Here is a 14950-nt window from a genome sequence, read left to right on the forward strand (position 1 = left end):
TGGGCTAGTAAATAACTACTATTGCCATGCCAGACAGGGCTTCTAGATTATGGTAGCCCCACTCCCATGGCTAGTGATATTCAATGTTGGGCTAGTAAATAACTACTATTGCCATGCCAGACAGGGCTTCTAGATTATGGTAGCCCCACTCCCATGGCTAGTGATATTCAGTGTTGGGCTAGTAAATAAATAATATTGCCATGCCAGACAGGGCTTCTAGATTATGGTAGCCCCCACTCACATGGCTAGTGATATTCAATGTTGGGCTAGTAAATAACTACTATTGCCATGCCAGACAGGGCTTCTAGATTATGGTAGTCTCACTCCCATGGCCAGTGATATTCAATGTTGGGCTAGTAAATAACTACTATTGCCATGTCAATCAGGGCTTCTAGATTATGGTAGCCCCACTTCCGTGGCCAGTGATATTCAATGTTGGGCTAGTAAATAACTACAACTGCCATGCCAGACAGGGCTTCCAGATTATGGTAGTCCCACTCCCATGGCCAGTAATATTCAATGTTGGGCTAGTAAATAACTACTATTGCCATGTCAATCAGGGCTTCTAGATTATGGTAGCCCCACTCCCATGGCCAGTCATATTCAATGTTGGGCTAGTAAATAACTACTATTGCCATGTCAATCAGGGCTTCTAGATTATGGTAGCACGGTATTTTTATAACTGAATAACAATGCTTCCAGGGTTTGAAATTTACCACGGCACTGATGGCAAGTACAGTGATGTGAACAGTAATAACTTATTTTTATAACTGAATAACAATGCTTCCAGGGTTTGAAGTTTACCACAGCACTGATGGCAGGTACAGTGATGTGAACATTTATAACTTATTTTTATAACTGAATAACAATGCTTCCAGGGTTTGAAGTTTACCACGGCACTGATGGCAGGTACAGTGATGTGAACATTTATAACTTATTTTTATAACTGAATAACAATGCTTCCAGGGTTTGAAATTTACCACAGCACTGATGGCAGGTACAGTGATGTGAACAGTAATAACTTATTTTTATAACTGAATAACAATGCTTCCAGGGTTTGAAATTTACCACAGCACTGATGGCAGGTGTCGCAATTCCTCGTTGTGGGACGTACAAATGTATGTACTACCCTCGAGTACTTAAGTCCAATATTCATAAGACTCATGGTGGACCCATTGGCTTGCCCAGTACCATTCCCATACACTCCATGTGATATGTATACTTCACAATAATACAAATTTGAAAAACAATTGACGGTTTGGCAAAACAATTTGTAAAAGTTTTAAATCTCGAATCTTTGTAACCAGTTTTGCCGTGGTGCCCTTCCAACTTGCCTTGGTACCCTGATTTTTATTACCGGTACTAATCTGAAGGCAACATATGCCGTGCTCTCCACTCCCCCATGCCATTGTAATGTTTCTTTGATGATTTCTGTCTATACAAAATGTGGGGAAATTTAACAGTAATTAATGTAGTTGAAACAATGTGTACAAAATGTGGGGAAATCCAACAGTAAATAATGGTAGTTGAAACAATGTGTGTACAAAATGTGGGGGAAACCTAACAGTAAATAATGGTAGTTGTACAATGTCTATACAAAATGTAAGAAAATCTAATGGCAATTAATTGTAGTTGAAACAACATCTGTACTAAACATGGGGGGAAATTGAACAGTAATTAATGGTAGATGAAACAACGTTTGTACAAAGTGTGGGGACAATCTAACGCTAAGTAATGGTAGTTGAAACAATGTGGTTTGGACTTGAGATATTCAAGGGTCTCACCGTACGACCAGCCGTGGATGGCGATCCTCGCCAGATCTATCATGTTGGTCTGACCTGCCAGCCACAGCAACCCTTCGACCTGCTCCTCTATCTCTACAGTACCCTGAAACACAGAACATCCCTGATTTAAAACAACCCTTCGACCTGCTCCTCTATCTCTACAGTACCCTGAAACACAGAACATCCCTGATTTAAAACAACCCTTCGACCTGCTCCTCTATCTCTACAGTACCCTGAAACACAGAACATCCCTGATTTAAAAAAAAACCTTCGACTTGCTCCTCTAACTCTACAGTACCCTGAAACACAGAACATCCCTGATTTAAAACAACACTTCGACCTGCTCCTCTATCTCTACAGTACCCTGAAAAACAGAGCATCCCTGATTTAAAAACAACCCTTCGACCTGCTTCTCTATCTCTACAGTACCCTGAAAAACAGAACATCCCTGATTTAAAAACAGAACATCCCTGATTTAAAAACAACCCTTCAACCTGCTCCTCTATCTCTACAGTATCCTGAAACACAGAGCATCCCTGATTTAAAAACAACCCTTCGACCTGCTCCTCTATCTCTACAGTACCCTGAAAAACAGAACATCCCTGATTTAAAAACAGAACATCCCTGATTTAAAAACAACCCTTCAACCTGCTCCTCCATCTCTACAGTACCCTGAAAAAAACACAACATCCCTGATTTAAAAACAGAACATCCCTGATTTAAAAACAACCCTTTGACCTGCTCCTCTATCTCTACAGTACCCTGAAAAACAGAGCATTCCTGATTTAAAAACAACCCTTCCACCTGCTCCTCTATCTCTAGAGTACCCTGAAAAACAGAGCATTCCTGATTTAAAAACAACCCTTCGACCTGCTCCTCTATCTCTACAGTACCCTGAAAAACAGAACATCCCTGATTTAAAAACAGAACATCCCTGATTTAAAAACAACCCTTCCACCTGCTCCTCTATCTCTACAGTACCCTGAAAAACAGAGCATCCCTGATTTAAAAACAACCCTTCGACCTGCTCCTCTATCTCTACAGTACCCTGAAAAACAGAACATCCCGATTTAAAAACAGAACATCCCTGATTTAAAAACAACCCTTCAACCTGCTCCTCTATCTCTACAGTACCCTGAAACACAGAACATCCCTGATTTAAAACAACCCTTCGACCTGCTCCTATATCTCTACAGTACCCTGAAAAAAACACAACATCCCTGATTTAAAAACAGAACATCCCTGGTTTAAAAACAACCTTTCGACCTGCTCCTCTATCTCTACAGTACCCTGAAAAACAGAACACCCCAGATTTAAAACAACCCTTCGACCTGCTCCTCTATCTCTACAGTACCCTGAAACACAGATCATCCCTGATTTAAAAACAACCCTTCGACCTGCTCCTCTATCTCTACAGTACCCTGAAACACAGAACATCCCTGATTTAAAAACAACCCTTCGACCTGCTCCTCTATCTCTACAGTACCCTGAAAAACAGAACATCCCTGATTTAAAAACAGAACATCCCTGATTTAAAAACAACCCTTCGACCTGCTCCTCTATCTCTACAGTACCCTGAAACACAGAACATCCCTGATTTTAAAACAACCCTTCGACCTGCTCCTCTATCTCTACAGTATCCTGAAACACAGAACATCCCTGATTTAAAAACAACCCTTCAACCTGCTCCTCTATCTCTACAGTACCCTGAAACACAGAACATCCCTGATTTAAAAACAGAACATCCCTGATTTAAAAACAGAAAATCCCTAATTTAAAATGAACCCTTCAATCATCTATTTCAAAATTACCCTGAAAACAGAAGATCCCTGATTTCATAACATCCCTGATTCAGTAGTAACCCTGAAACTGGAAGAACCCTAACTTTGAAACAACCTTCAACCTAAATGGATGGATAAACATATCAATGGACGTATGGATGAGACAGATGAATGAACTAATGGATGGATGGATGGATGGATGAGTGTGTGGGCAGATGGATGGATGAATGAATAAAGCAGTAGTGGATGAATGGAACAATGGTGGTTAGGTAGTTGGATAGACAGGACTAATGAATGGATGGAAGGAATGGACAGATGGATGGAAGGATGAATGAATGGAGAAATCAATGGATATATGGCCAGGTATATTTGTAAGTGAACACCAGCAGACTGCTCAATGAATGGATGGAAGGATGGATGAAGGAATGAACAAATGGATGGAAGGAAGGATGGAAGGAAAGAATGAACAGATGGATGGAAAGAAGGAGAAATCAAGGGATAGATGGCCAGGTATATTGGTCAGTGAACACCAGTAGACTGCTCAATGAATGGATGGAAGGATGTATGGAAGGAATGATGGAGAAATCAATGGATAGATGGCCAGGTATCTTTGTCGGTGAACACCAGTAGACTGCTCAATGAATGGATGGAAGGAAGTATGAAGGAATGAACAGATGGATGGAAGGAATGAACAGATGGATAGAATGATGAATGGAGAAATCAATGGATAGAAGGCCAGGTATATTTGTCGGTGAACACCAGTAGACTGCTCAATGAATGGATGGAAGGATGGATGAAGGAATGAACAAATGGATGGAAGGAATGATGGAGAAATCAATGGATAGATGGCCAGATATATTTGTCAGTGAACACCAGTAGACTCTACTCAATGAATGAATGAATGGATGGAAGGATGGATGGAAGGAATGAACAGACAGGAAGGATGGGGAAATCAATGGACAGATGACCAGGTATATTTGTTGGTGAACACCAGTAGACTGCTCAATGAATGGATGGAAGGAATGGACAGATGGATGGAAGGAAGAATGGAGAAATCAATGGATAGATGGCCAGGTATATTTGTTGGACTCACCAGTTTGTTCTTGATGTAACCCTCGAACTGCAGTCCTCTACAACACGAGCCGCGGCCGTCGACAACGACCACCACGTAGCCCTGGGACGCCAGCGTGTGCAGGCGAAGAAACCTGAATAAACAAAACAATTAAAAATTTCACGGACTTATCAAGGATATCTCCAGGGCTTGAAATTAAGAATTTGTCACCCACAGCATTTTTTTTCTTTAAATTGCCATAAGTGAAATGGCCCTCTGATAGCAATTTTGGGCCTACCTACGGCAACTGTTTTGAAAAGTGTTTCTTGCAGGACTATTTTGTTGCATGCAAACATATTTTAAATGTACAAATGTTAAATATGGCCGATTATGTACACCAGATCTTTTCATTTTGATATTATTGAGAAGTTTTACCAATGGCAGTGATTTTTATCCAGCGGCACAAAAGGTCATTTCAATATCTCGAGGCATTGTGAAAAATACATCTGGAAAACTATATATGGGACAGACAGACAGACAGACGGATGGATGGACTGACAGACAGGACTAAAAATAATTTAGAATTAAGAATGATTTGAAAAGGACAGCTATTTCGTGTCTAACACACGTCTTGATTGCTACTTGGTCTACACAGAGAGAGAATGAAAGGAACATTTGTTTAATAACACCTCGGCACATTAAAAAAACAGAAATTTGGTTTGTTTAACGATACTACTAGAGCACACTGATTTATTTACCATCGACTATTGGATGTAAGACACATGATAATTTTGACACATATTCTTAGAGAGGAAACCTGCTATATTTTTTTATTAGTAGCAAAGGATCTTTTACATGCACCATTTCAGAGACAGGATAGTACATACCATGGCCTTTGACACATTATAAACTACACCTATTTTTGGTGTAAACTTATTTGGTTATAATATAGTGCACAACGTCACCACTAAAGCACATTGATTAATTAATAATCGACTATTGGAAGGAAGGAAGGAAGGAAGGAAGGAAGAAATGCTTTATTTAATGACACACTTTATACACATTTTATTTACGGTTATATGGCGTCGGAAACCCTTCTGGATATCAAACATTTGGTAATTCTGGCATACAGTCTTAGAGAGGAAACCTGACGGCAAAAATAAGGGCTGCGAAGAATTAAAAACTAAATGGCAGCCTTTCAAAAAATGTTGTAAAAACTAAAATCAAAGATACATACAATAATCATGAATGTAAGAGAAAATAAAACAGAAGAAGTTTGTTTTGTTTAACGACACCACTGGAGCACATTGATTAATTAATCATCGGCTATTGGATGTCAAACATTTGGTAATTCTGACTCGTAGTCATCAGAGGAAACCCGCAACATTTTTTCTAATGCAGCAAGGGATCTTTTATATACACTTTCCCACAGACAGGAAAGCACATACCACAGCCTTTGTCCAGTTGTGGTGCATTGGTTGGAATGAGAAAAAACCCAATGAGCTGAATGGATCCACCGAGGTGGTTTGATCCTGCGACGCCAGCACCTCAAGCGATCACTCAACTGACTGAGCTAAATCCCAGCCCTGGAAAATAAAAAAACTTACTTGAGACCCTTGAAAGCGTTGGTCACGAGTTGAACTTGGGGCCCTCCATACACGAAGAGGACTGTGGGATACTTGGCTCCCGCCTCGTAGTTGTGTGGCCGGTAGAACATCCCGTGAAGCGTGTGGTCCGACCGACTAGGAAACTCAAACAACTCCGGCGGACGATAGTCCAAACAAGCTGATAACAAACAAAAAAGAAAAACAAAAAGTTTAAAAATCTCGTTTTTTTAGATGACAAGTAAAACATAAATGATAAATTAAACAAGCTAAGAAAGAAAAAAGTTGGAACGAGAAAAAAATAACAATCAGCCGAATCTCCCGCACTCATTGGCAGTGGGTGGTGTGTTTACCTGGGGGTAGATGTGGTGTGTTTACATGGGATTGAATGGGTGCTGTGTTTACCTGGGGGTGGGTGGGTGGTGTGTTTACCTGGGGGTAGGTGTGGTGTGTTTACCTGGGATTGAATGGGTGGTGTGTTTACCTGGGGGTGGGTGGGTGGTGTGTTTACCTGGGATTGAATGGGTGGTGTGTTTACCTGGGGGTGAGTGGGTGGTGTGTTTACCTGGGATTGAATGGGTGGTGTGTTTACCTGGGGGTGGGTGGGTGGTGTGTTTACCTGGGGGTAGGTGTGGTGTGTTTACCTGGGATTGAATGGGTGGTGTGTTTACCTGGGGGTGGGTGGGTGGTGTGTTTACCTGGGGGTAGGTGTGGTGTGTTTACCTGGGAGTGGTTGGGTGGTGTGTTTACCTGAGAGTGGTTGGGTGGTGTGTTTACCTGGGAGTGGTTGGGTGGTGTGTTTACCTGGGAGTGGTTGGGTGGTGTGTTTACCTGAGAGTGGTTGGGTGGTGTGTTTACCTGAGAGTGGTTGGGTGGTGTGTTTACCTGGGAGTGGTTGGGTGGTGTGTTTACCTGGGGGTAGGTGTGGTGTGTTTACCTGGGATTGAATGGGTGGGTGATATTTACCTGGGGGTGGTTGGGTGGTGTGTTTACCTGGGAGTGGTTGGGTGGTGTGTTTACCTGAGAGTGGTTGGGTGGTGTGTTTACCTGAGAGTGGTTGGGTGGTGTGTTTACCTGGGAGTGGTTGGGTGGTGTGTTTACCTGAGAGTGGTTGGGTGGTGTGTTTACCTGAGAGTGGTTGGGTGGTGTGTTTACCTGGGAGTGTTTGGGTGGTGTGTTTACCTGGGGGTAGGTGTGGTGTGTTTACCTGAGAGTGGTTGGGTGGTGTGTTTACCTGAGAGTGGTTGGGTGGTGTGTTTACCTGAGAGAGGTTGGGTGGTGTGTTTACCTGAGAGTGGTTGGGTGGTGTGTTTACCTGGGAGTGGTTGGGTGGTGTGTTTACCTGGGGGTAGGTGTGGTGTGTTTACCTGGGATTGAATGGGTGGGTGATATTTACCTGGGGGTGGTTGGGTGGTGTGTTTACCTGGGAGTGGTTGGGTGGTGTGTTTACCTGAGAGTGGTTGGGTGGTGTGTTTACCTGAGAGTGGTTGGGTGGTGTGTTTACCTGGGAGTGGTTGGGTGGTGTGTTTACCTGAGAGTGGTTGGGTGGTGTGTTTACCTGAGAGTGGTTGGGTGGTGTGTTTACCTGGGAGTGTTTGGGTGGTGTGTTTACCTGGGGGTAGGTGTGGTGTGTTTACCTGGGGTGGATGGGTGGGTGATATTTACCTGGGGGTGGATGGGTGGTGTGTTTACCTGGGAGTGGTTGGGTGGTGTGTTTACCTGGGAGTGGTTGGGTGGTGTGTTTACCTGAGAGTGGTTGGGTGGTGTGTTTACCTGGGAGTGGTTGGGTGGTGTGTTTACCTGGGAGTGGTTGGGTGGTGTGTTTACCTGAGAGTGGTTGGGTGGTGTGTTTACCTGGGAGTGGTTGGGTGGTGTGTTTACCTGGGGGTAGGTGTGGTGTGTTTACCTGGGGTGGATGGGTGGGTGATATTTACCTGGGGGTGGATGGGTGGTGTGTTTACCTGGGAGTGGTTGGGTGGTGTGTTTACCTGAGAGTGGTTGGGTGGTGTGTTTACCTGGGAGTGGTTGGGTGGTGTGTTTACCTGGGGGTAGGTGTGGTGTGTTTACCTGGGGTGGATGGGTGGGTGATATTTACCTGGGGGTGGATGGGTGTGTGATGTGTTTACCTCAGGGCGCGTGGGTGCTGTGTTTACCTGGGATTGGATGGGTGTATGTTGTGTTTACCTCAGGGAGCGTGGGTGGTGTGTTTACCTGGGAATGTGGGGGGGGGGGCATGTTCATCTGGAGTTGGATGGGTGGTGTGTTTACCTGGGTGGGTGGTGTGTTTACCTGGGTGGGTGGTGTGTTTACCTGGGTGGGTGGTGTGTTTACCTGGGTGGGTGGGTGGTGTGTTTTTCTAGGGTGGTGATTGGGTGGTGTGTTTTATTACCTGTGGGTCCTATGACAGTCCCCAGGAGCTCGGTGTGAATGTGGACATCGTCATTGTGAAGAATTTCAAAGATCTTACTTCTCGGAGTCTGCTTTATCGAGCTGTATACCGTGACAAACATCGTACACGCCTGAAACAAAGGAAGCGTTTTGTTTAACACCACCACTAGAGCACATCGACAATGTACACCGTGACAAACATCGTACACACCTAAAACAAAGGAAGCATTTTGTTTAACGACACCACTAGAGCACGTCGACAAACATCGTACACCCCTGAAACACAGAGAGAAAAACTTCTTTTTATAAAAGGTTAAATTTTGTCTTCTTTAATGACACCACATCGGCTATTGGATGTGAAACATTTGGTAATTCTCACATTATAAAGTTTGTTTTGTTTAACGAAACCACTAGGGTGCATAAATTAATAATCATCGGCTACTGGATGTCAAACATTTGGTAATTCTCACATTATCAAGTTTGTTTTGTTTAACGAAACCATCAGGGTGCATAAATTAATAAATCATCGGCTATTGGATGTGAAACATTTAGCAATTCTGACATATAGTCTTAGAGAGGAAACTTTTCCATTAGCAGCAAGGATCTTTTATATCCACCATCCCATAGACCGAACAGCATATACAACAGCCTTTGATATACCAGCTGTGGTGCACTGGCTAGAACAAGAAAGGACCCAATGGTTCAGCCGATGGGGATCGATCCCAGACCAACCACGCCCCCAAAATTAGAGCACCAAAAAGAGTCCCAAGGTCCCAAGGCAAAGTTTTCCTTCAAAAGAGAGGCATGAAGGCAACTTACGGGTACTTCTGATCAAGATTTCTCAGACAATTGGGTGGGGGTGGGGGTGTGGGAGAAGGGGTTGGTTTTGAGGGTTTGGGGTTTGGGATTTAACCTGTCAGTGAGCTCCGTGGTCTAGTGGGATAAGCTGCTGGGCAGTCAAGCTGATGACAGTGGTTCAAATCCCATCAAAGCTGGCTCACACATTCATTCATCTCTCTCATCTACCACCCTCTGCCTACTATTCTCATTATCTTAATATGAAACACTTTCGGATTTCTCCCACAATTTCAATCTGTTTCGACCCTTTCTGTCAGTTTTCTCCGACTCTGTCTTCTGAGCTGTCCACACCATCGCCTACCTGTCTCAACTTCCTCCATGGGTGCAGTCTCAATGTATTTCCCTCCACCCACCTGGCATCCTCGTCCTCTGATGCTAATAAAGCATGTCTGACCCATGACACTAACTAATGACCGCCAGTAGTAGGGGTGCATAGTAGGTGGTTACAAGTGCCTCTTAACAATGCCAGAAGTAACTACTGAACATCTCTCCGAAGTGGTCAGACTAAGCCCACAGCTAAAAGCTGATGGGGAATGACAGGTGTGTGGCACAGATAGCCACAAGAGACAAGCACCTGTCGCAGTTGGAGAGACAAGGACTGGAATGTGTGGGGATGGACTGCAAAAGAAGTTGAAAGATAGGAGGAGTTGCCAGATCGAGAAGAAAAGAGGGCAACCATGGCACTTACAGTCATTTCCATGGTAAATTTCGAACCCTGCATGTAAAAACAAGCATTCTTAGAGTACTGCTAAAGCAATACATACCCTCTATTGAACCCAACAAATGTTCTTATCTCTTAAGTTCAAAGGACATAACTCTGTAAAAATGGGGAAATCAACATGAATGTTAAAATTAATCTATTACAGTAGATCTTTTTCTTCTTTTTGTTTGCTTGTTAAGTACGTCGAGGTGTTACAGTAGATGATAAAGCTAAATACAAAATGGCATCTCAATATCTTCAGGCATTGAACAAAAAGGGCCATAACTCTGTCAAAACTGGGTAAATCGTCATCAAAGTCAAACGTGATCTGTAATAATACACGATAAAGCTATACACAAAACTGGGTAAATCGTCGTCTAAGTCAAACGTGATCTGTAATAATACACGATAAAGCTATACACAAAACTGGGTAAATCGTCGTCAAAGTCAAACGTGATCTGTAATAGTACACGATAAAGCTATACACAAAACTGGGTAAATCGTCGTCAAAGTCAAACGTGATCTGTAATAGTACACGATAAAGCTATACACAAAACTGGGTAAATCGTCGTCAAAGTCAAACGTGATCTGTAATAGTACACGATAAAGCTATACAAAAAACTGGGTAAATCGTCGTCAAAGTCAAACGTGATCTGTAATAGTACACGATAAAGCTATACACAAAACTGGGTAAATCGTCGTCAAAGTCAAACGTGATCTGTAATAATACACGATAAAGCTATACACAAAACTGGGTAAATCGTCGTCAAAGTCAAACGTGATCTGTAATAATACACGATAAAGCTATACACAAAACTGGGTAAATCGTCGTCAAAGTCAAACGTGATATGTAATAATACACGATAAAGCTATACACAAAACTGGGTAAATCGTCGTCAAAGTCAAACGTGATCTGTAATAATACACGATAAAGCTATACACAAAACTGGGTAAATCGTCGTCAAAGTCAAACGTGATCTGTAATAATACACGATAAAGCTATACACAAAACTGGGTAAATCGTCGTCAAAGTCAAACGTGATCTGTAATAATACACGATAAAGCTATACACAAAACTGGGTAAATCGTCGTCAAAGTCAAACGTGATCTGTAATAATACACGATAAAGCTATACAAAAAACTGGGTAAATCGTCGTCAAAGTCAAACGTGATCTGTAATAATACACGATAAAGCTATCCACAAAACTGGGTAAATCGTCGTCAAAGTCAAACGTGATCTGTAATAATACACGATAAAGCTATCCACAAAACTGGGTAAATCGTCGTCAAAGTCAAACGTGATCTGTAATAATACACGATAAAGCTATACACAAAACTGGGTAAATCGTCGTCAAAGTCAAACGTGATCTGTAATAATACACGATAAAGCTATACACAAAACTGGGTAAATCGTCGTCAAAGTCAAATGCGATCTGTAATAATACACGATAAAGCTATACACAAAACTGGGTAAATCGTCATCAAAGTCAAACACGATCTGTAATAATACACGATAAAGCTATACACAAAACTGGGTAAATCGTCGTCAAAGTCAAACGTGATCTGTAATAATACACGATAAAGCTATACACAAAACTGGGTAAATCGTCGTCAAAGTCAAACGTGATATGTAATAATACACGATAAAGCTATACACAAAACTGGGTAAATCGTCGTCAAAGTCAAACGTGATCTGTAATAATACACGATAAAGCTATACACAAAACTGGGTAAATCGTCGTCAAAGTCAAACGTGATATGTAATAATACACGATAAAGCTATACACAAAACTGGGTAAATCGTCGTCAAAGTCAAACGTGATATGTAATAATACACGATAAAGCTATACACAAAACTGGGTAAATCGTCGTCAAAGTCAAACGTGATCTGTAATAATACACGATAAAGCTATACACAAAACTGGGTAAATCGTCGTCAAAGTCAAACGTGATCTGTAATAATACACGATAAAGCTATACACAAAACTGGGTTAATCGTCATGACAGTCAAACGTGATCTGTAATAATACACGATAAAGCTATACACAAAACTGGGTAAATCGTCGTCAAAGTCAAACGTGATCTGTAATAATACACGATAAAGCTATACACAAAACTGGGTAAATCGTCGTCAAAGTCAAACGTGATCTGTAATAATACACGATAAAGCTATACACAAAACTGGGTAAATCGTCGTCAAAGTCAAACGTGATCTGTAATAATACACGATAAAGCTATACACAAAACTGGGTAAATCGTCGTCAAAGTCAAACGTGATCTGTAATAATACACGATAAAGCTATACACAAAACTGGGTAAATCGTCTTCAAAGTCAAACGTGATCTGTAATAATACACGATAAAGCTATACACAAAACTGGGTAAATCGTCGTCAAAGTCAAACGTGATCTGTAATAATACACGATAAAGCTATACACAAAACTGGGTAAATCGTCATCAAAGTCAAACGTGATCTGTAATAATACACGATAAAGCTATACACAAAACTGGGTAAATCGTCTTCAAAGTCAAACGTGATCTGTAATAATACACGATAAAGCTATACACAAAACTGGGTAAATCGTCATCAAAGTCAAACGTGATCTGTAATAATACACGATAAAGCTATACACAAAACTGGGTAAATCGTCATCAAAGTCAAACGTGATCTGTAATAATACACGATAAAGCTATACACAAAAGTGGGTAAATCGTCGTCAAAGTCAAACGTGATCTGTAATAATACACGATAAAGCTATACACAAAACTGGGTAAATCGTCATCAAAGTCAAACGTGATCTGTAATAGAGTCTGTGACGTTAAAACAAGAAATATCCTTAAAAATAGACTAGAACTCGAATCAATAACCGCTACTTCACAGACACATATGCATTTGTAAAAATATGAAAAATACAATTTTTGGTATTAGAAATACCAGAAACACTTTGGTTTTATGGAAATGGATAATCTAAAGAATAAAATACAAGTAATGTTTGATTTCAGTGATAATAAACGGCTATAATAGTGAAAAATATGCCGTAGTGTTTAAAAACTAGAGTCTGTCGCTTTAGTAGTAGTCTTGATAATCAAACCTTGTTCATGTAGACTGAGTGACTGAGCTCGGCCTGTGTTAACCGTTTCGGGTCACGGGGTCGCACGTAAGACACCACGTACCTGATAAAAACCAAACAGACAAACATAAAGAACACCACATACATGTACAAATACAGCCACAGGGTAAAACGGGTTTGGCGCCATACCCATATATATATATTTTTAAAGTTAACTTTTTCACAAAATTAATTACTCTTATCATTACCTGACGCCATATAACCGTAAACAAAATGTGTTCAGTGCGTCATTAAATAAAACATTTCCTTCCTTGTCATTACTGTATGATTTTCTTAACCCTAATCCTAAACATAACCCATTTTCTTTCTGGGGGAAGCCCCCCATTCCCCCAATCTAATTAAAATTAGCTCCACTATTACATTGTACATGTGGATCTAACAACAGCCAGTTGGAGCTCATGTCCACCAATCAAAACCTTACTTGCAGAATCATGCCAGCGATTTGAAAATAATTTGAAAACATTGCGAATTATCCTGAGGGTATACGATATGTTTCATGTCAATTACGAATGCCTTATTTAGACCAGCAGAACTAATTTTAATCAGATTGCTAACAACACTGCGTAGTCTCCAATGTCCAGGTAACATTTCGTCTGTAAATATTGACCAATCACACTTCGCCGTTTATAACGTTATTTGGGAGCATACAAATTCTAAAAATATCGGGCGAGTCTATTTTAGTGGCCGCAGTACAGCGAACCATACCAATACGTACGGGATGAGTTATCAGTCTTCAATTTTACATTAAAAATTAGTTATTTATTTATTAAAAAACCAAACTAAATCAGTCTTCAGTTTTACATTACAAATTATTTATTTTATAAAATAAAACATGTTTTAAGGCATTCATAATTCACACGAAACATGTCATATACCCTCAGGATAATTCGGAATGTTTTTAAATTATTTTTAAATCACTGGCAGGATTCTGCAAGTAAGATTTTGATTGGTGGACATGAGCTCCAACTGGCTGCTGTTAGATCCACATGTAATAGTGGAGCTAATTTTAATTAGATTGCCCATTCCCCCTGTTGACTGTGGTTGCATTCAATTCCATAGCTTTAACTATATGTCTAACGCCATATAACCGTAAATAAAATGTGTTGAATGCATTGTTAAATAAAATATTTCTTTCTTTCTTTCAATTCCATAGCGCCATTACCCAAGAATTTCTTTCTGGCAGAAACACTAACAGCATCATACATTTTGTTTTAAATTTAAATTTTATTTATGACACCTGCCAATTCTTTGGAAACAAATTTCTTTTTTGGTGTATTGTTAAGAAGGAAGGAACATTTTATTGAATGGTGCACTCAACACATTTTAATTATACTTGTTACACACCCGTTGTTGAGAACACCATGTGTTATTTTTGGTAACACATACTTGTTAAAACATGTACGTGTGTTAACAATTTCAAGACATACGACTGGCTGCTTCTAGGTGATGACCAGGTCACCACTTCCATACATCCAGTGAAAAACTACGCAATGGAAATTAATTACATTGTGACATATAGTTAACCTGACATTCATGTGTCTGTGACGCGTAAGTCAGCTACAAGTGCAACGGCTGTAAATAATTTTCAGTCCAAAAAACATGTTAAAATTTGCTTAAAACCTGGTTTTTGAGGATATGTAAGAAATAGAATACT

The 14950-nt window shown here is 40.7% G+C and overlaps 1 protein-coding gene across 2 annotated transcripts in view; it reads right to left on the minus strand.

The window, feature by feature from the left end:
• The window catches only part of LOC121373617 (dipeptidyl peptidase 9-like), a 52925-nt gene that overhangs the window by 9840 nt on the left and 28135 nt on the right, over positions 1 to 14950 (minus strand). For both annotated transcript variants that reach the window (XM_041500316.1, XM_041500317.1), the window contains exons 12-16: positions 13258 to 13339; positions 8610 to 8739; positions 6224 to 6401; positions 4659 to 4770; positions 1785 to 1887 (exon numbers count right to left, since the gene is read on the minus strand). In XM_041500316.1, the coding sequence (XP_041356250.1) occupies positions 1785 to 1887; positions 4659 to 4770; positions 6224 to 6401; positions 8610 to 8739; positions 13258 to 13339 (605 nt within the window). The remainder of the gene's footprint in view (positions 1 to 1784; positions 1888 to 4658; positions 4771 to 6223; positions 6402 to 8609; positions 8740 to 13257; positions 13340 to 14950) is intronic.

This window comes from Gigantopelta aegis, chromosome 5 (assembly GCF_016097555.1).
Source record: "Gigantopelta aegis isolate Gae_Host chromosome 5, Gae_host_genome, whole genome shotgun sequence".
Classification (NCBI taxonomy): domain Eukaryota; kingdom Metazoa; phylum Mollusca; class Gastropoda; order Neomphalida; family Peltospiridae; genus Gigantopelta; species Gigantopelta aegis.